This window comes from Puntigrus tetrazona, chromosome 16 (genome assembly GCF_018831695.1).
Source record: "Puntigrus tetrazona isolate hp1 chromosome 16, ASM1883169v1, whole genome shotgun sequence".
In the NCBI taxonomy this organism is placed as follows: domain Eukaryota; kingdom Metazoa; phylum Chordata; class Actinopteri; order Cypriniformes; family Cyprinidae; genus Puntigrus; species Puntigrus tetrazona.
In genome coordinates, this window is record NC_056714.1 from 18,194,977 (window position 1) to 18,219,183 (window position 24,207).

The window sequence follows — 24,207 nt, forward strand, 5'->3', positions numbered from 1 at the left end:
CACGTCGACGCTTAAAAGCACGCAAAACAAACAGCTCTTATCCACACGACCGCAGTTGATGAATCCGTTTTTGAAGCGAAACTATAAGGTGTCTGGAAAAACACTATTATATTAAACTTTTTACACAATAAAGCATCGCTTCCGGGTAACGGTCAACCGCGCGCTCGTCGTGAACTCACGCTCCAGGTAAACGTCAGTACGTTGTGAAACGTAATGTATAATAATAATAATAATAATAATAATAATAATAATAATAATAATACCTAATTATGCCAAAAAATGTAAGCTTTCGCCAGTCAATACATACAACTAGGCTTCTTACATAAACTTCCCCCACGTTTAACTTTGGTGGTACCAAAACAAGATTTTAAAAATAATATAGCCCGAATTATTAAAAAAAAGAAATAGTTTTAATAAAACATATTCAACGGTAAACGTCTAATGTTGTTTGCACACACCATCTCACTCATACAGACATTAAGTTTGAGAGCAAATGAAAATTCAGAAAGGCTTTATTCGTTATAACTGAAAAAAAAAAAAAAAAAAAAAAAAAAAAAAAAATCAAGGCACAGTTTGTAACAAGATTTCACAACAATTACGAAATTTCTCACAAAACAGTAAATTATAATTAAAAACACAAAAAAATATCCCTGCATTGCCCTGCAGTTTGAAAGCCTTCATGAAAATAGCCATTTAACTAAAAACATGTCAAAATAAAGGGAAAATATATTTTTTATCACTTTAGATTTGGTTATCTGTAAGCATTTCTTTGCATAAGGCAACACTGCCAAAGATGCTAACAAGTAAACAACTGAAATCCATTATCAGTTTCAAAAATGAAAATACATGGCTTATTACAATAATGTCAACGGCTATTTAAGTGGTAATACAAAACCACAATTCTTAAGTATATATAGAAAAAATAGATACACTATCCCCAGATTCTCCTTTAGAAACCCAAAGCTTTGCAAAGCGATAATGTCAGCAATATCCAGTCCTCCGTCTGGAGAGCTGTGGGAGGCTCGGTTATGTTCTTAATTTCCTAGGATGCAAGTTGTTCCCACTATCTAAAACAAATTTTTTTGTTTTAAGTCTTGAATTAGACGGACTGGACACGTGTGCAGTGAAAGGAAGGACAGAGGAACTGGATCATCTACTGCAAGAGAGGAGTGACGAGAGCAAATCAACACTCAGTCCCATAGAGAAATACAAACGTTTTAGTGTACATGCCAACTTGAGTTTTTAACAGAACTCAAACATTTCAAGCGTCATAAAAATACAATAAAAATAAGAGCATTCAAGCTGGGAATGACGGTGGTCATTTTGCATATTTAAATATTCTGCCTCTACGCTTTGAAACAAAAATACATCTCTCAATAATTCAGTACTCAGTACTTTAAACACAACATGATTCCCAGGTAACACAATACATCAGATATGTCTTTCTCTGCAAGTAAACTTCAAAATTTTCCTTCTCAAACGATCAGTAAGCTTTTGTTTAACACGTCGACAACGTATTGGCAGTTGCAAACTGCTAAGGAGCTTTTCTTTGGATTAGTTTTATAGTTGCTTCAAGTCTTTCGGAAACAAAACACTTATTATGCAAGACGCGACACACTGCGGTCTAGTCAGAGCTTGTACACGCACTGCCAAAAGACACAAAGTACCTATTCAGCTGTGCGGTTGTATCAAGACACAAAGCAGTTTTACATCCAGAACATCTGCATTTCTATCCTGGAGTTTTATTTTAACAGAACTGCATAGAATTACTCACTTCCCTTTCCCTTTTGTAGATGCACATCGTTTCAATTACGTTACTGCAAGAGGTAGCATGAAAAAACATGACAAATTACTTTATGACACAATTTTGGACAATAACGAATGACCCCTCATTTCCGGTCTTACATCAACCGATGCTCATTGTTTGTCCTCGTGTATGAGCTAGATAACTAGACTGGGCTATAATGAGAGTTTAGTCATGAGAAGGTGTATTACAGTAACTGTGCGTGTTGCGTTCCGACAGCATTCCCGTTGAGAGCTCATGGTGTGAGTGTGAAGTGCTCTGTTCGCCTCTCTCCCTGAGTACAGTACGATTATTTTGAAGCTGCTGCCAGGCCACCATGCAAATATATTAGAGTAACACTGTACATAATAATCACTAACTACAGCCTACAAGCTGCCAGCCGTATGAAGCCTAATGCCATACAAAAGCCAAAAATCTACCCCGTAGATTATGAAATGCATAACAAAAACTGAAGTACAAAATATATAATGTAATTATAAGACACATAATCCAAAAAGAAACTAATTGTTGGATGAAATCCTCCTGGTTTGTGTAAAAGGACAGATGGTCAGGGCTGACTACAGCTTGCCTACATAATGGAGCAGTTGTCTAGTTTGGGTCCAGCCTAAGAGAGAGAAAAGAATGTAAATTTAATAAGACTGCTGCAAATTTTTGCTAATTTCAATGCTTCCGTTTAACTTATAATAAATTCCCAAAACATGAAATCATAATTTAACGTGGTAAATAGAATCTAGATACATAGATACATATTTTTTGATAATATTCACAATTGTAAATTTTGATTTTTAAAAACATTCAAATACAAAAAAAAAGTTTCTACTAAATTTTTCATATTTTTATTATAATATATAAAATATTATTTTAATATTACATCTATCTTTAAAAATTAGTTTGGTGATTTAACTTTTTTGGTGATGTAGTTTTAGTTTTAATGTTTTTAATTAAAATTGTTTAAAAAATGTAACATGTATTTCATTGTTTTTATTAATTATGGCTCTGTTGTTTAAAGAGTATTCAAATAAAATAATACATATATAAAAAATATATATAAAATCATATTATACCTTCTTTTTACTATCTTTATCTTTTTACTATTTTTATATAAAATAATTATTTTAAACTCATCAGATTCATCTAATATAAAATATTTGAAAATTTTAAATATAGAGACAGAAGAAACAATACTAGTGTAATCATCAAAATAAGAAATACGAACCTGTCTATGCTTGTCATTGCTCACAATGAAGTGTGAGGGAGAGACAAATGTTTCAGGCAGCCCCCCTCCGCTGCTAAACGAGCGAGACGCACTCGACACTCCAGAGCTGGCTGATACACAGCTGCTGTTTTTATCTGACGGCTGTCCGCATGAGCCACAGACCACCGTCCGGCTGCGGAGGTTGTACTCACTGTCCCCACATGTGCTATGAGCAGCCTGCAGGGGGAGACAGTAAACAGAACATCTGAGACGAAGTAATGGATCCTATTATAGAGATGAAGTGTGCCTGCTCTCAGTTCATTTTAGCGCTATGATTCACGGCATGAAGGCTACACCCAAACAAACCCAACAAATAGCCATTACCAAAAGTATACTGTGTAAAGAAATAAGATGATATTCTTAACACATTACCCTTTATACTGTGCGGAAAACGCATTTTTTGGAATGCACTTTAAAGGTTCACTTTAGGTAAACAAAGCTATAATTCATCTTTTTCAAAAGTCAAATTAAAATCATATTAAAACTTTAGTCTCACTTTGTGAAGCCAGACTAGATTTCGATTATGCGATTGTAGCTCGACTTCATTTATTATGCATTTGGTCTAGGTGTTGTCACCCAGCAAAACTCAAAACATATCATGCAACAAAACTTGATTACTACACTAACTTTTTGAGACACGCTAGCGATTACGTACCATATCATCATCATCCTCATCCTGGAATAGAGTGCGTGTGACCTTCCTCATGGCCATTTCCTGGAGAAGCACAAATAAATAAAGAAAAAAGGGAAGCGGATGAGTCACTTTGCTACCTCGAATTCAAAAATGCCGGCTGGTTTGATTTAACGATCTCCCACCTCCCCACTGGCGCTTATGAGGGTGGTCTGGAACAGATCTCCACTGCCCCAAGAGTTCTGGGTCTTCCACACAAGGTCAGAAGGAGGGTTGTGGACTCCTCCAGCTCCAGCGGCCCAGATCTGACAGCAGAGAGACGCACAAGTGAGTCAGGAATTCGAAAGCAACTAAAGGCAACCCGTAATGTGGTAAATCGATACATACAGTGACAGCCTGTCCTGCCTTCAGAGTAAATTTTGGTGGGAACTTGTAGACGATGGCAGTGCCGGAACCAATCTGCCTCTTCACCTGCCAGTGACCCATAGTTTGATCCTGGAGGAAGAAGATTTAAATTATTATTTAAAAGGTAAACAATTATTTATTTTATTGCTCGACAAAGCTCCTCCTCATTCTCACCTGATCAGATTTGTTACTGAGCCGTACATATTTGCCCTCCATATCCACTTCATCCACGGTCACGCGGCCGCTGGCAGAGGCCTGCTGGGCGACTCGTGTGCGAGTAACAGTTCCACCGACCACGCTGGAGGCATCGCTGTCGTTATCGTTCAAGCGCCGTTTTTTAGCGCTGCCTGAAGAGGTACGGCTGGTGCTGCTCTGGACCACACGTGTATGAGTGCCCGAACCCGAGGAGCGGGTCACAGTCACCCCACGGACAGGGGGAGGACTCGGGGAGAGACGCAGCCTAAACAGGGACAGAGGGACAAAGAATGTGAGGATGGATTTTGAGTAAATGCATGAGGCTAATATTCGCCTCCTATTGCACTGCGAGAAATACTTTTATTACTGAGATTATTTGTCTTGCTTAAAATAACTGAATCCAGAAGGATTTTCTAAACAAGTGAATATTATTGTCGTGTTTTCAAAAAATGTAAAATATTAGCTTGAAACAAGCATAATAATCTGCCAATGGGGTAAGCAAATACTCCTGTTTTCAGTTTAAAATTAGATTATTTTGCTTACCCCATTGGAAGATCATTTTACTTGTTATAAGCAAAAACTTGCTTAATTTTGATTGTTTTTTCTGAAAAAAAGTATTTTTTTCACTTGTCTAGAAAATCCTTCTTGATTTAATTTTTAAACGTTTTGGCTTGAAACAAGACAAAACTATTTAAGCAAGAAAAACAGTTTTTGCAGTGTCTAATTAGTATACTAATCTTAACTTGAGGGCTTTATTTAGCAATTAAATAATATGAATATCATTAATGCTTTTGCTCTTAGATTTAAAATGATTCAAATTTAAAATAGTTTTTCACTACTTATTCAGCAAATACTCACACATTTAATTTTTGCAATTAACTTGATTCCTGGAAGCAACCGACTCTGTTTTGCATGTGCGCAACAATCAATATCCAGTTGCTCACCTCTCTTCCTCGCCCTCCAGAAGCTTCCGGTAGGCGCTGATTTCCATGTCAAGCGCGAGCTTAATGTCCAGCAGCTCCTGGTACTCGTCCAACTGTTGCTGCATGCGATGCCTCATTTCTGCCATCTCTTTCTCCTTGTCCTCCATGCGACGGCGCATCATGTCCCTCTCTCTGGACATAGCCTCTTCCAGCTCCCGGATCTTCGCCTCGCGAGCAGACAACTAATAAACAGACAACAGGCTTGCAATTAAATCAGACCAACTGTGTACTTTCTTTATGATTATTTTTTTAAATATATACATGTATATATAGAGAGAAAAAGAGATCGTACAGATAAAGATTGTGTTTCAGTGAACTGAGTTTGTAAGTATATTCCAGTACACTAGAAAATAATAGATCTGTGAAGTTTTCCTTGTGACTAGGTGGATGAATTTCTAGTCGTCTTGCCAACATAATTTCTTAGGGTGGAGTTATAAAGCGATTTACAGATGCAGATAAGTTATTCTATTGTAGGAGGTGCACATGTACAAGTACGAGGAATTTTAACACAGTGCTGCCTTGCTTTGAAATATTTGCGCGAGTGAGTGCGTACCTGTTTCTGCAGCTGAGTGAGCTGAGAGGTGACACCCTCCAGCCTCAGACGTGTCTGCTGCAGCTCCTCATGGGCGGCTCCCACCAAATGGCTGTTCCTGTCAGCCGACTGACGGGCATTCTCCAGCTACACACAAATAACACAGGATGACATTTAACTGACAGATATGCTGTATGTCTTTACGCATTAATGTTTTTAACCAGTATAGCTGGCAACGGATCAGTCAGCAAATATGTATACAGGGCGGGCCCCGTTTGACAAGTAGCCCCTGAGGAGATACAGATCCTCAAAGTCATTTGTAAAACCACCGCATTTGACGCTTTGCTCTTTGATTGTTGCGTTACCTTGGAGTTGTAGGTCTTTTCAATTTCATCCTTGTAGATGCGAAGCTGCTCTTCGTGTTGGTTGCGGAGTTCAGCCAAAGCCTCGGCCAGTTTACTCTCATACTCCTGCTGGCGGCCGCTGTCGATTTCCACCATACGTGACTCATGCCTGCGCTTAGACTCACGGATCTCCTGGAAAACAAGACGATAGGTTACAGATTTGGTTTCAGCCTTCCTGTTGTTGTTTTTTTTTTCTTTATATGCATAGGAGAGCTCATTATGAGTAGATGTTTGCGAGACCTCATTGTAGATGTTTTTCTGGAAATCCAGCTCCTCTTTCAGGGTCTGGATTCGGTTCTCGGCATCCACACGTCGTAGCATTTCATCCTGTAGCTGCTTCTTAGCATCATTCAGACCACCCTCCAGCTGCAACACACATATTCACTTTTAAATAAATTTGAAGTTAAATGTGCAATACTTGTTACACACTCTCCTATCTAAGCGGATATGTACTTCTGGTACTTATATTGTAATAATTAGTGCTGTCATGAGATTATTCACATCCAAAATAAAAAAAATTGTTTGCATAATGTGTGTGTGTGTACTGTGTATATTTTTTATGCCTATATAAATCCACAAACAAGCATGTATATGTTTTTTTTTTTTTTTTAAATATATGCTACATGTGTATTTATGTATACATAATAAATATAAACAGTACACACACATTATGTAAACAAAAAAATATTCTAGATGCAGTTAATCATGATTAATTGTTTGACAGCACAATAATTAAAACAAAAACAAATGTTTATTATAAATAAACAAATAAACAAATATAAGTTTTTTTATTAATATTTTTGTGTTTATAAATACATTTTAGCTTCCTCCAGAAGTGTGTATATATATATATATATATATATATATATATATATATATATATATATATATATATATATATATATATAATTAATTTTTTTATGATTTATTTATTTAATTTATTCCTATATAGCTTAAGGGAACATGCTTTTTTAATTTTTGCCAAAATATTATTGAATTATGCTAAATCATATTACCTTAGGCAAGCAAGTAGCAACCTAAATTACCCTGTACATGTACCTAATAATGGCACAAACTGCAACCTTTTGGTCATTCCCCCAGATCTTTAACCACAGCACCACACCACCCAAACACTTGACATGCAGCTTTTTATAGAATCATCACCTTTGCCAGCTGGGCTTTCAGATCTCTGACTTCGACCTCGAGTGATCTCTTCTCCCCCAGTGCTGTGGAGAGAGACGCGTCCTTTGAGTTCAGCAGAGCTTCCAGATCCTTCAGTCTGGCCAGTGCCGATTCCAGATCTGCCTCTTTCTTACTATTCCTACAAAATCACAAAAAACAAAGGCGGCATTAGAGTGTTTGTTGCATCTCTGCACACAGAGGAATACAATTATCTCAATTAAATTCTGAACAGTCAGATTATTATATTAATTCATCCATGTTGTGGTTTGAGTAGAAAGTCTCCTGTATCAAAAAACTGGAAGCAACTACAGCAGCGTGACACAATGGTCGGAGTAAAGCACCTCAGGAGGCCATTAGATCTTTTCGGCTGTCAGAACTGATCTAAGACTGTAAAATATTTGGATCTACAAGTATGGCTCAATATGTCTGCCAAGTAGCAAAGCTGGAATAATCAGTTCAGGGCAAATGAACACCAGACTGCCCACAAATTTGCCTGGGACTTCGTACCAAAACCAAGGACCCTTTAAAATCTGTAAACAATAACCTTAAGAACCCTCTCTCTGAAACAGAGCCTCCAACAGTGAATTTAAACCATATGTGTGCGACTACAGTGTTGTTCATTTCAAAATTGCAGAAAGGAACCGTACAAACCTTAATAAAAACACAGAACGGTAAACACCCCAATAAATAAAAGATGACTGGTGGTTTTGTTATGGCATCAAATGAATTCAAGCAAAGTGAGTTTCAGGTTTGCAGAAGGATAATAAGGTCTTACAGCCTAAAATGAGAGTACAATTTACACTCGTATCTGTTCTCTCTCATAACAAGTGTTTAGAGTTCTTCTCTGTGCAATCCCAGATCAGATTTCACAAGGCCTGTAAAATAGCTGCTCCAAAATTAGTGATGTGATTGATGACCCAACAGGGCTTGAAACAATTAAAACTCTGCCACACTTCGCTCCCTAAGGTACCTTTTCCACACACACACACACACACACACACACAACTCCTCCCAAACTAAAGTACGCTCCGACTACACACTAAAAACTCAACCCGCTGAAACTACTACCTCCTAGAGTTTACATTCTCTGTTCAGTGAAGCATTCTATTAGGACTCTTTCCTGAGAAAACTAACTGGACCAACTTCCCATTCACAACAACAGAGTTTTTGTTAGGTCACATTCTTCACTTTACAGCCACATACTTGCACTAAAAGCTTCAATAGGCTGGGAACATGAAAAACTGTTAAATGTTTGACAGTTGAAAGGCCATTCGAAGACAAATATGTATTATCACTCACTCGATAACTATTCATAAATTAACATTTCGGGTTACTGAAATCCAAAATATATTTGAGGTGACGTTTCTCACTATTTCTGAGGAACAGTAACTAGAAAAGAAAGAAAAGATAATAAAATAAAACAAATAAAAACAAACATTGATCCTTAGCGGGACACAGTGTTTATGTGGAAAAAAAAATAGCCTAATCTGCTCATTAAACTTTTAATGGACACAGACAGTAGGTGGGTTACAATGAAGGTGTGTAAACAGCGGGTGGTCATATTTGTGCTAAGCCAATGCTAACCACACATTTAGAAACATAACCTCTTCTGTTTAGGAAATTTGGTTCCTGTCAGCTCCCAAAATGTGCTGTTTTGTTCTATACTTATTCTGTTTACATGATACCGATCAAATAGTTTTAAAAACGACTCTCGCAGGGGAGCAGGCCACATTTGGAGAAAACAATACAAGTTTAAGAGCCTCATGTGGTCTTACGTTTGTTATTTGTTCTATTTTTTTGATTTGGTGTCAATTCTTTTTCTGCTACTGTATTTGTTTTGCTCTTTTAGCTCCCAACATCTCCAGGATCTACCCACAGGAAGGCAAATCAACCGGAAGCTGTTTAAAGTAGACAATAGAACATGTGTTATCGTCACCTCTGTTCCAGGTCACAATGTCTTTGTTGATTGAACCGACCTGGTCCAAGTTTACACTGCAAATGAATCCAGATTTGAGTGAAGAGAGCTAAGAAAACCAACTGGAAAATGAAGTGCGTTATAGTCAATACGTTGAATAAAAACTTGAGTCTTTATTAAATCCAGAAAAAGAACTATAAAAGCATCAATTCCAGTACGTTTTCATTAAAAGTGTGTACTTTGCGTGCAGAGTTGTATGTGTGTGTGTGTGAGAGAGAGAGAGAGAGAGAAAAGGGAAAAGGGTTTGGCTTGGCATCTTTGATCCAGTGGAAACATTTCAGGCACAAAAACAGCCAACTGAGGGAGAGAAAGAAAGAGAGAGAGAGAGAGGAGGAGAGGAATGTACCAGGTCGGCCTCCAGCCCCTCTATGAATCACAGCTATCTTTGTCCTCTTTTGTGACGAAAAAGAAACCCACAAACTAAAACTCTCTGCATGTTTTGCCATGTTACCATGGCAAAGTGCTGTTAAAATATTTCACATGTGACCATCTCTGAGAAAACGTTGACCACAAACAGGGTTTCCCCCAACATAAAAAAAAAAAAACCCACCACTGGAGCCGAAACCATCAATTTGATAGTTTGAAGTCAAAATCAGATACATATTTCCCACAGATTAAGCGTTAATAAAACTGATAGCCATGTATTAATTATATATATATATATATATATATAAAAAAAACTGTGGAAAGCTGTGGACTATCATACATACACCCTCAGGCAGGGAAAATATGTTTATGAATGCATTCTTCATATGAATTTTGGTGTCTTTAACACTATATTTACTGCTAAAACTGCAGCTTGACAAGGTTTACAAAAGCGCACCATATGACAGCCGTCACCTGCAACAGCTGGAGGTTTTGAGAAGAAAAATGGCTGCAGGCGTGCATCAAAGCACTTGTAATGCCATAAAAAGCATATAGTAAACCGCACAGTCTGACACAACACTTCATCAATATGATAAAGGACTGGAGGTAGTCAAATCAAACCTCTTTTGACTCGTACAAAAACAATTACTACAATCTGTGTTTGCTAAGTTTCAATACATTTGCACAGAAAACCCATAGTATCTTTATTTGAGTGTTTTATGACCATTTTATTGGTTTATAACTGGGCAAAGTTTATGCTTGTTGTATGTCTGTGTAAGTATCACTTTCTGATATATTCAGCATGTTGAAAGGCAGATTACCTGAATGAACGACAATGAAATTTACTTCCTGTAAGGCTATGTAAGTCTTTCAGGGCATTAATAAATTTCACTGGTTTGATACATATTGGTCCAATTCAACTCCTTATCACTAAAAGCCCAAGATCTACCTCCTCGTCCTCCATTCAGCTCCACAATACACCGATTCACTGCCTTTGACGTAAATGTGACTTCTACTTTCCACTTCTACTATATGTGTGGAGGTGCCACGTGACTTGATCTTAAAACAGAAACGTCTCATACAGGGGTTCCCCATTTTCCCACTGTACTATGAATAAACGTTTCCTTTTTAATTGTAGCGGCGACTCTGACTCACTTTGGCTGGCTGCGAGCCCACCTTGAGGCTTCCATGGAGACAGAGTCAAACATACAGAAGGAAAAACGTATAGTCAAAAGAAAAAATAAAGTGACTGAGTTGTATAATGTGCTCTATTATAAACATTGACTAAAATAGACCAATGCAGAACCGGAATTGGCTAACTATAAGGGTAATCATTTTTAAATGACGTTGAAACATTAAAAGACATACATTTTAGCACAGTCACCAGCTAGGAAATAATTGAGTTAGCATGTCCTACGATAGATAATCATACCACGTTATTTATTTTATTTAATTTTTTAAACAGAGTCTAAATTATTTTATGTAGCAAAATCATCAAAGCATGAGCAGGTTGCTGCAGACACACAGTGGCTTGTTAGTCTCAAGTAGGATAATGGCTTATACATTTATGCTTTCATTAACATCACAGTAATACGATACATGGATAAATCAACATGTTAAAAAAAAAAACTGCAAAAGACAATAGTTCTTGTTTTGATTTATATTCTTCCTACCATATTGGCAATGTTTATATATATATATATATATATATATATATATATATATATATATATATATATATATATATATATAATATAAGAAAAACTATATATAAAAATTGGCAATGTGGTGGGAAAAAATATACTCAAAATAAAAAAAATAAATACATAAAAACAAGAACTATTATCTTGTGCAGTTTCATTTAGTTAGGTTTAATAAAAAATGTGTTCCTGTGTTCCAAGTAAGCAGACATGGTAAAGGTAGCCTAAGGTAAATGAAAAAAAAAAAAAAAAAGTTATTATGGTTCTTCCAAATCCTAATGGTGGTTTTGAAGGGTGTGGTCCTATAATGATACTGTATCAGATCCTGCAACAGCAGCTGAATTTGAACACCCAATACAAAGAGAACATTATTCCTCCTCCCTGATTCATTAGCACATGACAGACGCTAAAACTATTTCCCTCCGAGTGAAATAGCGTTACATGACTTATCTGATCTTTCTGTCTAGTCTGGCACAAATGTACTGAAAAGCAACCTTTAATGCCAACTGAAATTAAAAATAAAACATTTCTGAGAAAGAACACTGAACAGAGCTGAGATGTAGCCTCCTCTCTCCGTATCTGCGTGCATAAATGCGTGTGTAGGGTCACATGTGATTACGAACACCTACTTAAAATCTACCTATATCTGCAAGTAAGCATATATATGCGTTTTGTTTCATACCCTGCAACAAGGAGGACAGAGTGAGGCTCTGCCAGCGTGGCAGCCCTGAGTTTAGGCCGATGATGACTCACTCTCTCCCTTACGCCTGTGGCCCATACACGCCACCAGAACAGCACCAATTACAGGAACCCTCTCTCCTCCCTGTCTTTATACAAGCCCAGTCTAACATAATCTGCATCGGAGGGTCTCCGGCCTTACAATATAAACAGTTTCCACTGATTTTTCCATGGAATAAACATAACGAGATTCTACTGTCATCTCCGGTTCTCCAAATATAATGTTCGCCTGTTTGCAGCTGCCTTCAGTTAAGAATGGGATGGAGATGGTGTGTGTGTGTTGTGTGTGTGTGTGTGTGTGTGTGTGTGTGTGTGCGTGCAGCACTACTCTGCCAGTGTTCCCTATTACGAGTGGTTTGGCAAAAGACAAACATCAGTTCAGCCCATGAATCACATGGCACCGCCACGTGACAATTCCTCCTCTTTTACAAGCACATCGATTTATCGAACCGTTTTATACAGAAAATACAACTCGCAATTTACCGTATAAAAATGTGTTTGAATGCAAAGTGTGTCTTAAGTGTTTTCACATAAGTAGGGAAGTTATTTTGGCCTAAACCAAAAAAAAAAAAGTAATAAATTAAATAGCTTAAGCTTTTATTATGCTGATGTGACTATCAAATAAACAGCTCATTTCTTTAAGCGCAAAAGGGTTGGCATCTTGAAACTTTTTTTTTTTTTTTTTAAAGGACGCGAATGACTAAATTTATCTTTAACCTGATTTATATTCTTTATGTTTAAACGAATCAAAAGAACATTCGAGGCTTTGTTTATAAATTAACTCTAAACTAAATTTGTCTTTCTGTAATGGGTTGATGCCTTGACTGAACTGAATCTTGTTTTACGTGGAAGCATCTCTGCACACAAGTTCACTCGGAATTCTCAACAAATCAGTTGCAAATGAAAAACATGTTTGATCTTTAGTTTAGAGTCTGTGGATGGTGATTATATAACAGACCGAATGAGTCAGTCCCTCCAAAGCCTTTCCAGAACCAACCATAACCAAACGAAGCACCACTGCATGTGCATTTGGGAGGGTAAGGGAGTGTGTGAGTGTGTGTGTGTGTGTGTGTGTGTGTGCGTGTGTGTGTCCGCATTTTACATTCGACATTTAAAGAACAAAAGGTTTGTAATATTAAGCCGAAAAATAACCATCAGAAGTGGGTGTGAGTCTAACCAAATATGTATGCGTGTCTAGGCGAATACACTAGAGACATTTTATATGCCCATTATTTTAAAATCATTTATAATTTATGACTCAAAGCTCTTCAAACACACACACACACACACACACTCCAGTGTAGCACAGAGCAGCTCTTTGGGTGGTTAAAGATCTTTTTTCATGATCATCACAGCTAATTCTACTCGAGTCGATTTAGAAGCTTCAGCATGGCGCCAAAAATCAGGATGTTTTCTTTTAGGATGAGAAGTTTAAACGCGCAGTACAAAGACCGGACACATATACTACTCAGTTTCTACAAAATCAAAGGCTGGAACAAATATGAAGCATCTTGAATCACTCATCACAGTGTGTTATTTACTATTGTCCTCACATCAAACAAATGAAAAAAACATTTTCCAGAATGTCCATGTGTAATGTTCCAGATTAAAGAAAAAAAATAATCAAGTACAGAGATCCAATTCTGGACTGAGAATCATTTCTCATATTAATGTAACTATTAGCAAATATAAACCGTTAGTTCTGCTAGCTGTCAAAGAATAATCAATGAAGTTGTGTACAACGAAAGCACATGCTTCAAATGACATTTAGCACATTTGGCTAACACTATAAGCAACTTATTGTGCATTTGCCAGAATACATGTTTTCTGGGAATCAAACCCATAACCATGTTCTAACAGCCTTTTATGATGTGCTGTGCCATTTTTTCCCAATTGGCTGAAATAAAATATTATTATAAAATACGAAAATAAAATAATTAATTTTCATTAATCTCTCCATGAACCAATGAATTACAAATAGATTTTTAAAAGGTAAATAACTGCGGATGTTACTTTTTTAGAGAGACTATTATGTCTATTAAATTTATTATGTTTTGATTTACAAATAATGTTGCAGCATGAGTTCAGCATGAGAAATACAGTATTCCTGCACACTGTTAATTCATAGCCATAGTCAAATACTGGCGACTGAAACCGTCCAAGTAAATAACAGTCTGGACCGTAACTTGGAAAAAAAAAAAAAAAAAAAGTAGAGATCGGATCGCTTTAATAGAATATCCCTAATCTAAAACATTTGCGTACCCCTGCTAGAAGCATCATAATTCTAGCAAAAATGTATATTTTAGTTTACAACAGATTTAATACAGTACAGTACGCTCTTTTAGAACAAGACACGAAAGTGATGGTGAGGCATCCTCATTGAATTCCCCTATTTACTGAAACATTAGACAGTTGGGACAGTTGATCTTTAATGAGGTCATCAGGACAGCAGGAAAAAAAAACTAAAATGTCCTGCGGCAGTCATCACATCACAAAAAAAAAAGAGAGAAAAGAACAGAGACGGTAAAAGAGAGAATGAGGCGACTCCCCTCAGAATGAAAAAGATCTTCACTGGAAAAAGAGAGGCGGCTTTCAGGCTCTATTCAGATGCATATGTTGTGCTGAACACAGAACTATTTATCCTGTCCTAAACTGTTTGAACACACAGGTGCCTGCTAATGTTGCTACACTGCAGATTTAATAGACATTTAAATTACAGGAGGAGTAGAACCGCCTAATAGAGGAAAATCTCATTTTATTCCTTCTTAGGCAGGACAGCCCTCAACTAAACAATGACACACTGTAATCAGGGCGTTTCTCTCTATAAGATCGAGCTATTCACTTACAGAACACTCAGAAATCTACTCATTAAGTGTAATTTTCTTGTTAGACACAACGACATAACCACAGAGCGACTGTCTATTTTAAATATGATGGGTGAATTTTGCAGGAAACATACTGCATGATAGCCGTTCATCGCCATGTGTTTATTCTGATAATGTAAAAAAAAAAAAAAAAAAAGACGATGATGAGAAAATATTTCCCATTAGCAACTGAAAATACTTTGCATAAGCAGACCAACAGGATCGTAAATGAACCTTAAAATGGTTGCACCGAGTTATTACCATATTCATGAACTGCGTAATTTGCACAATGCTAAAAGGCGCTTGAAAATATCACTCTGCATGTCGTAGTTTCTAGTTTTAGCTAGTGTCAAGCTAGTTTATTATATAAATTAACACTAATTTATATTACGATTTCTAATATATACAATAAAAATGTGTATTGATATATAATATATTCACCAGTGAGAGTAAGTGGCACCAGGTAAGCCATTCATTGTAAAACATACAGGATGGCAAAGGAGAAGCAGGAAATGAGTCACTGGAGTATTTTTTTATTTTTTTTTTACATCTGAAAGCTTCCTAATAATATTTCGTTTGCCCTTAAGCTATGAACATAGCTTAACAGAATACAGACCGCAAAGCGAGCGAGCGTTAAACTGGTAAGACTGATCATGAATGCAAATATTCTCGAAAAATGAATTATTTTATTAACAAAAAAAATAAATGAATGTAAGAGTATTTCCTAAACTATAAAAAAAATAATCTTATTAAAAATGTGTTATATGAAGGTCACGTCAAAATGTATAACTTTGCATTATTATTATTATTATTATTATTATTATTTTTAGAAGCTTTTAGGTTTTCATTTTATTTTGTACCCTTGACCCTGGGCCAGACCCAGAGATGGAAAAAGACTACACCCAAAGCCTTAACACTGTAAAAAAGCTAATATACTGCTTACAATCTCAGTAATCTCAGACAAAGACCACGAGACAAAAAGACCTGTTAATTTTTTTGCAATGATAAAACAAGATAAATGCTCTAATCTTTCAATGAACACACTTCCTTTTCCCCAGATGCTGGAATGACTAAGATGAAGATGACTAACATTTCACAAACATATCCTGACTACTGCCTGCATGTGCGCCTGAAAATTAATTGAATGAATGACGTCTCGGAAAATACCTGGAAATGCCTGCTGCGACAGAAGATGTGGGTTAGAGTTAAGCATTTTGAATCATTTAGACGAATACCAACTCATCAAGTTCCCCACTTTCTAAACCGTAGCCAAGTACTGTTTTGTTGTCTAAGCAAACACAGAGGGGATTCACAGCAGTTTAAATGAAAGGCAAGTGATGGCATACTGCTCTTTCAGTATGAATTGAAAGATGCATTTCATCTGCTCAGTTTCCAGCTGTAGTTTTTCCACATCGGTCACACACTCCTACACTGCACCTGTCAACAGAGTTGAGACAGCGACACACACACAGAATAAACACAGGACATATTCTTTTATCTGATAATGACCACAGAAGCCAAATGCTGCAACTGCTACAGCAGCCACAAGCACATGTACACCCACTGAGATCCATCCCAACTGCATGACCAGACATGACTCCCCAGCTTCCTGGTCAAAATGCATGAGGGATCATTTTCAAACAAGCAACTTCATGCAGCTTCATGCAGCTTCTTTCTGATTGTTTCTATATTGTCATCATTAAAAGAGTCTCTAAATGACTCTAAATTTACTCTCCAGATCACAAAAATATCCTTTCTTTAAAACAAATATATAGAGTGGACAAAGAAATATAAATGTTTTTGTGGAACCTTTTCTGTATCAATATGGCCGTAAAACCCCATTCCTGTTCTAAACGGGACCTTTTATGGAATGTTCTAAGTTGCTTTAATAAGAAAACATCTGCTAAGCACAGTGTAAAACGAATGTATCAAACTCACTGGAATAAAATAAGGCTACTGTTCCAACCTGGACACAGGGCTTTCTTTCTGAGGTGAGGGGTTAAAGAGAGAGTAAACAGTGCTTTCCCCACAGATACTTAAAGCTCATGAGTCACCACACAGTCCAGTCAGAACCTCTCACACACCCTGGCAAGGCCTCATGGTAGCTGTGGAAACCAAACACTTCCAAACAGCTCAGCTCCAATGAGTGTACGAGTCCGTCAGCGTTAACCGAGTGATGGACACTTACAGGAACTTACAGGAGTGCTACTGTAACCCTGGGAAACAAATAAAAGTCTCTCTTTCTGCTGACTTCCCCTATGTGTATAACCACAAAGATTATGAAATGAATATGACCACAAACCTTATAAACTGAATGAACATGACTCATAATGGCTTTCACTAAACTTTCAACTCGTATCATTCAGTGACGGCACATCTTCAGCCTTGAGGTCTATTTGACTATGAACCACACCCTTTTGGGATCATCACACCTCTTGCTTAAACAAACGCACTGACTCAGTCTACTACCATAGAGACAGCAAGATAAACAATAAATTATAATAACAATCACTGTGACTAACTGTGGCACAGCGCTAACTACGTCTCAACGCTGCTTAACAAACTTAAAATAAAGTAAAGTTGAGATGGCTTATCTGAGGAGTTTGGATATCTTTGAAGTACGCTGATATGAGAGTGTTCAAGTGCAAAGGATGAATGCATGATAATTACATAACTAGATTTTATGATGCATAGTTGCCTCTTATTTTTGTTTAAATTTTTTATTTTCTCTTACATAATGGGATTAGTTGCCAAAATATACCTGTAAATAGCAATAGCATTTACGAAATATTATTTTTAGATTACTTAGATCACTTCTGTCATCTACGGTCGCATGTCAACACTGTGTAACTTTTGGCACTCTAGTAATAAACAGAACTGCATGCATCCCGTGAAGAACACTCTAAACAGAGCTACTTCTCCATGTTTATGTCTATGGTGATTCAAGCAGGTATGTGTTACTCCACAGCGGTGACGACCAGTACAGGCTACTATAGTCTAAAAATTATTACTTAATATAAATGTACCATAGTGATCTGGGATAGGACAAAAAGGTGTTTTAGATTATGAATTCATGATGTATTCATTCATTATGTACATTTTGAATGCAAAAGTGTTACATAGCGCTGCTTTAATAACGCAATCTTACCAGGCATCCCTAACTTACTTTATTAGATATTTCACATTCTACTGGAAGGAGGCTTGCAAAGACAGGCTATAGTCAAATTAATCATTAATCCACACACTGCAGTGCAAAAAAAAATTAATGTGTGTCCAATGACTTTTTGGCACACCTACATAAACCTAGCAATGATTGTTTAATTCAGTCGGTATAAAACTTCACACAAGCAGCAGCATTTTCGCAAAAGACAAAAGGAAGCATAAAATATAACAAGAATTCCAACCAGAAACAGACACACCAAACCTGTTGAAAAAGGTGTGGTGGCCAATCCAACAGCCCTTTGCCAAGAAGAGGAAACACACCCACATTCACACCCCGCATGTCTGAGCTGTGGCACACTGAGCCAGAGACGGTGTGTGTGTGAGCATGTACACTGCTGCTCCAAAATCTCATTTTTCATTTTTGAATACTTTATGAATAAAATGGATGAAATGTGACCAGAAATACTTTTAGAACGTTACATTTTTTTTAAACAAACAGTTTTTCACTGTTATTCATCCAAGAATACTGAAGTAATATGTATTATGCTTTCTGCTTTAAACACTAATAAAAATAAAACAAATGTTTCTTGAGCATGACACTTGAGCAATGATTTCTGAAGGATCATGTCACACATTAAAAGATTCAGTTACAGGAATAAATTACATTCTAAAATGTATGAAAAATAGATTTAAATGTCATTTAAATGTTTGCATTTTAATTACTTTTTTTTTTTTCACTGCTTTACAGTTTTTGCTCTATTTGTATCCAAGCATATTCAGCTTCGAGGAGCACAAAGAGACTCACTGACCCCGAACCATAAGGTTTACAGTCTCTGCCATAATCCAGTACAATGCAGATTCGTTTTCTCTTTGAATTAATTATTATAACTAAATTAAATTTAAATTAAATTCTAAAACGCATCAAACAGACTAAAGCACCGAGCTGTCAGCCTTAGTGACAGGAGCAATAACCAGACGTAAACTGCAGAAAACTGCCATCATGTTTCAGCTAAATTTAGCTGATGACCAGGCTAAGAGCCCAAGGGTCAGCCCTATATTACACTTTAGGGTTAAACTTATCTTTTGGATGTGTGAAGGAATTACAGAAAAAGAGGGCGAACCTAATATTAGCCAGTGTGTGCAGCTCTTCTGCATCACTGAAACCAATCTAAAACTAAAACTGGGGGAATTCTTTCGAGTTCTTGGGTGGAATGAGTCACAGTAATTGCTCCTGCTGACTCCAGACTTGGATCTACTTACTGGAATAGCACTGCTGTTTTAAAGGACTTGTACAAAAAATGTACTTTTGAACTTAATAAAAGTACAAATTAAGTCATTAACTAACATCTATGACGTATAAACCATGCTCTGCACACATACCTGGCCTTCAGCTCCTTGTAGTCCTCGCGCACCTTGCTGAGCTCCAGCTGCAGTCGGGCTCGTTCTTTGGCCACCGAGTCCAGCGTCTTCCTGGCGTCCGCCAGCTCGGCCTCGTATGCCGCTTTCATACCGCTCAGCTCACGGCTGATCTCCGTCTCCGACTCGGTGATGCGCATACGTAGACCTGCATTCTCTGCCTCTAGAGAGCGCACCTTGTCGATGTAGGTGGCCAGACGGTCGTTCAGGTTGCACAGATCCTCTTTCTCCTGCAGCCGAGTGATGCGGGTGGGGGACAGGACGGTGGTCATCCCTCCGCGGGTGCTTCGTTTCTGACCTGGAGTCTCCATAGCTGGCTGGATTCGGTGCTGTTAACCTGAAACTGTACATGGAATAGAATAGAATAGAATAGGGAGAAATAATAAGAGCCATGTTTAACAGGTTATACATTCAGGCACAATCTGGCAGTTTATTTTATTATGTAACCATAACATATTCACGGTTACAAATAAATAAATAGATGCAAATTGTAAACTCCCGCCCTCCTTGCGTCCCCTCCTTCATTTCCAACAGCCCTCTCTCTCACCGTTCCCTACCGTTTCCGCCACGCCCAACCTTTTAAATAAACGTTTAGTTTCTTAAACTAATTTCTGAAGTCTCACATACGCTCACTTCCAAATAATCAAATCTGGTTCAGAACTAATTGTCAGACTGGTTTAAAATGCATTCACTGAAACTTGGATGAGACAAACTTTGACACATTTTAGACCCAACTAGCACAGACACGCATGTCAAAGTCCTACCCGCAGGAGCTGTGATTGCATGTTTGTTTTGGAACATTGAAGTAATTCCAAACATTACAATGTGCTTAGACGGCACATGTGACACTCCCCCTTGACGCAATTACAGGAGTAATCTGCATTTTACTGCGCAATGCTACAAACATAGCTATGAAAAACACAAATTACAGTTAGATTTGGGCCCTGAGCATTCATAGTTTACAGTGCTGCTAGTCAAAATGCCTGAATCACTGACCTGGTACGGTTGAGATAGAGTTTGGGTTACTGAGGGCTTCTACGGCTGCTGTGTCCCCTTGAAACTCTGCAGAGAGTATCTGGTCTGACTCGCTCTCTTAGGCTCTGGCAGATACTCACGCCTCTCAGAAATGAGGAGGAGCAGAAGAGCAAGTGAAGGAAAGGGGGGTGGAGCTAGTGAAGTCTGACTCAGTAAGTCCACACAAGGGAATAGAGCTTTTACTGTATTTCACATCGTCACAGAATTGTCTCGCCTTATCATTTTTTATAACTTCTGTAAATTGTGCAATAAGCTGTTCAAATAGATAAATATACAGTTAAATACATATCTTCCATGTTAATGGTTAATCCACAGCAAAACTAAAAAAAATAAATAAATAAAAATGTCTGATACCAAGCTAATAAAAACAAAAACAAATTATTATTATTATTATAATTGAATAAATAAATGTAAAAATCTAATCAATATATTAAAGCTAGTCTAAAGAGTTTTCCAATTATCTACTTATCTTAATCGTATGATCCAAAGAAAAATATACTTCATGCATCCATCCAAGAAACCCAGAATACATCCATTTGCTGTTGCATGAAACTTTAAATGGGAAAGTCGCAGAAAACAGCCTTATATTAAAAACTCTGCCTGGTATTTATTTCAGAGGGGTGGACATACTAAAAATGAATTATCCAATCAGGTGTCTTAGAAAAAGGAGGGACAGAGAGGCAGAGAGAGAGTGGATGAGACAAATCCTTTCTGGGAAAGAAGGCTGTGCTTCGATTTACTTAAACAGCACAAACTAGTCACCTTCCGTCAAGTCCCTGATCCTCTGATATAAGGATTCAGGATCAAACCTGCACATCAGCGTTATTCATCCAATGAAAAAAGGTCCAAAATGGGGCCAGTATGTTTTCAAAAGGTACAAATATGCACAATTTAGGTATATTTATAGGCACCTTCATGAATGAATAAGGTAAATATGTCCCTTTATTACTAAGAGTGTTGTTAACTAAAACTATTTAAAATAAGAGCTGACAGGTATATTTTGTTGAAAATAAAATAGTAATATTAGATCAAATGAAATGAGAATTTAAGAGTTAATAAAACCAAAACTTAAATAAATATAAATTAAGGCTAAACAGAAATGAGCACACTTCTAGAAACAGTACCATGAGGCAATAATGCAGGAGAGACAGCTATGAAACAAAAAGCAAACAATCCTGGCACAAGGGCATGAGTGGATTTCTGCAAAAGTCCCTGAGATGCAGGGTACCTACAGTCTCTGAGAGAAGCCGTTTAATGCTGCAGGATGAGCCTTTCTGTTCTGCACTTTCTTTTCTCCTGTTGTCTCTCTTTCTCTGCCATCCTTGTCGCATTATCACACACAACCACCACATTCCAATATAACAATGAGATCCCCCAGGGTAAATGTCTCTCCACTTTGAGTGCCATCTCAAATATCTGAGGAAACCTCTGGGAGATCATAACACAAGTATACTAGACGTAATCTACACTTTTATTTTTAGGGTAAGCCTGCATATAGAGGTGTTGGGAGGTCAAAGGATGGAGGTTTAGGACGCATGAAGCAAAATCCAAGACATGACAGGTTCCAACTAGAATGTTTTCCTAACGTGGAATCCAGACACACTCACTTGGGTGGCATTACACCACTAAAGCCTTCTTAAAATTACACAATGCACATATATACATTTCAAATTACTTAAGAAAATCATCAAGGACATTGTGATCAGTACCTAACGTTAACTCACAGTATTACATAACATACCCTGGATTTCTACTGCAGTCCAAATCTGGTCTAAAGAAGAGAACTCCCTGGAATCAACGAGGATATATTTGAGTAAAATTACTGGTTGTTAAAACTGTTGAGTCATGCATTGAGAATGAGCATACAAATCTTTCTATTCATAAACACCCCACAAACGCCGTTGCTATGGACTAGAGTAAGCACCGCATGAGATTAAACGTTTGAGCAAAATCTCAGTCAGGGAAATAGTGACTCACAGTTACCGAATCCCGAGATCGGGAAATGTTTGCAGGCGTTCAAGGATCCGCGAAACGCTCCCGTCTAGCATGGGCCATGGCGATGCGGATGGACTGTACAACGCGCTCTACTGGCCACTCAATAGAAACGCAGAGTTTATTCGCTGACAATACCATGGTAACCACATACAAAATACTCCAAAAATACAGTAGGACACACTGTTGTCGCAACGAGCGCTAACAAATTAAAATGACTAAAATAATAATGCGTTTTTTAAAATATTGACTAATTCAGAATCAGAGTCTACAACAAAACTGTGTACAATCATGAGTGAAAAATTAGTCTACCACTTTAACAACATTATCTCATGTACATTTTTCCTATTTTCAAAAATTACAAATACACGACTAAACAAATAAATAGACCCGTGTTTGTGTGGGAATAATATACATAACATTTATGTCATATACATCACAATTAAAGTCATTTTTGGAATGTCATTTTTCAAAGCTGTAAAGTTGCAAGGTTTTGATTGAACAACGTTTTTTGATCAACATTTCTGTAAAAACGCCTTTTTTTAATTCAGTAGGCCTACATCTATGCTGAGTTTTTAAAAGCAGCCTATCATATAAATCAATCAAACCTTACCCTTTCCCGATTTTTAACCATTAATGTATAACGTTGTAAAAAATAAAATATATATGATGATTAATTTGGCTTCCTTATTTATTTGTTTGTTTGTTTTTATGACTGGAGGGGTACTCTTCGTGAAAAGATTTCTTCTTTTCATGGGTTTCCGGTCACACTAACTTCATGTGGTTGACAAAAAAAAAAAAAAAAAAACTGCATTTACCTTTATGGTTTAGTACTACTTTAGTGACCTCTGCTTTAGTGACCTCTGCTTTCCAAAAGCTTCTCAAGTTCTCAATCAACTACCAAGTGTCTCCAGCCGGTGGCAGCATTCACACAGTTGTTTTTTTTTTTATTATTTTGACAAAGACATTGTCACACTGAGTTTTGAAAGTCTATTAATGGCAAAAGAAAATGTTTATGAAGAAATACCATATTGCAAAAAGATATTTCTAAATATAGAACAATTTAATCAAATACGCCTCTGTCAAGATCACACATGCTAATGAACATTTATCCAGTGCAAATCGTGACTTAACATAATTACAAGTGTGGCGCATCACTTGATAGAGAAAGTCCACCTGCTCATTCAGAGTTCACTGCTCTTCAGTAATTACTCTCGCTCGATACATCCACTACTGTTCAGTGTTTCCATCGTGCTTTATAATGGTTTTAATTATAATTGTGTGGTGGAACAAAACTCTGTGGAACCCAAAAAGTTAACTTTTTTTTTAAAACTTCGATTATCGTAGGATTACGGGAAGCTATAATCCGAACATCTGAATTAAAACCCTTTAAAAAGACCGAGGTCGGACAACCAACAAGCCACTTCTCCCGTCATTAATGAGATCGTGTTTGTCTCCACACAGATGCAACACATGTGTAACAAGGTTTGATAAATAAAGCGTGTTGGGGAGGAAAGGCCTTGCGTTGTGCTTTATTTGTTGTCAAAAGGAACATGAACACAAATGGT

The 24,207-nt window shown here is 37.1% G+C and overlaps 1 protein-coding gene across 2 annotated transcripts; it reads right to left on the minus strand.

The window, feature by feature from the left end:
* Nucleotides 1-494: 494 nt before the first annotated feature.
* lmna (lamin A) lies at nt 495-22,756 on the minus strand. 2 transcript variants are annotated; one of them, XM_043261057.1, is made up of 13 exons: nt 22,625-22,756; nt 19,577-19,955; nt 7,374-7,530; nt 6,450-6,575; nt 6,171-6,341; nt 5,827-5,952; nt 5,235-5,455; nt 4,270-4,555; nt 4,078-4,185; nt 3,876-3,995; nt 3,715-3,774; nt 3,021-3,236; nt 495-2,408 (listed from the first exon to the last, which is right to left on the minus strand). In XM_043261057.1, exons 2-13 carry the CDS (start codon nt 19,921-19,923, stop codon nt 2,373-2,375), a joined length of 1,974 nt encoding a protein of 657 aa, XP_043116992.1. In that variant the 5' UTR covers nt 19,924-19,955; nt 22,625-22,756; the 3' UTR covers nt 495-2,372. The 2 variants fall into 2 exon arrangements, with proteins under 2 accessions (XP_043116992.1, XP_043116991.1); XM_043261056.1 differs by lacking the exon at nt 22,625-22,756 and adding an exon at nt 20,609-22,535.
* Nucleotides 22,757-24,207: the final 1,451 nt, after the last annotated feature.

Excerpts from the sequence above, each read along its gene's own strand:
- lmna (XM_043261057.1), bottom strand. The coding sequence starts at position 19,923 with ATGGAGACTCCAGGTCAGAAACGAAGCACCCGCGGAGGGATGACCACC. Across the intron at positions 6,342-6,449 it reads AGAAAAACATCTACAATGAG|GAGATCCGTGAGTCTAAGCG; the intron begins GTCTCGCAAACA and ends CTTGTTTTCCAG. Across the intron at positions 4,556-5,234 it reads CTGGAGGGCGAGGAAGAGAG|GCTGCGTCTCTCCCCGAGTC; the intron begins GTGAGCAACTGG and ends GTCCCTGTTTAG.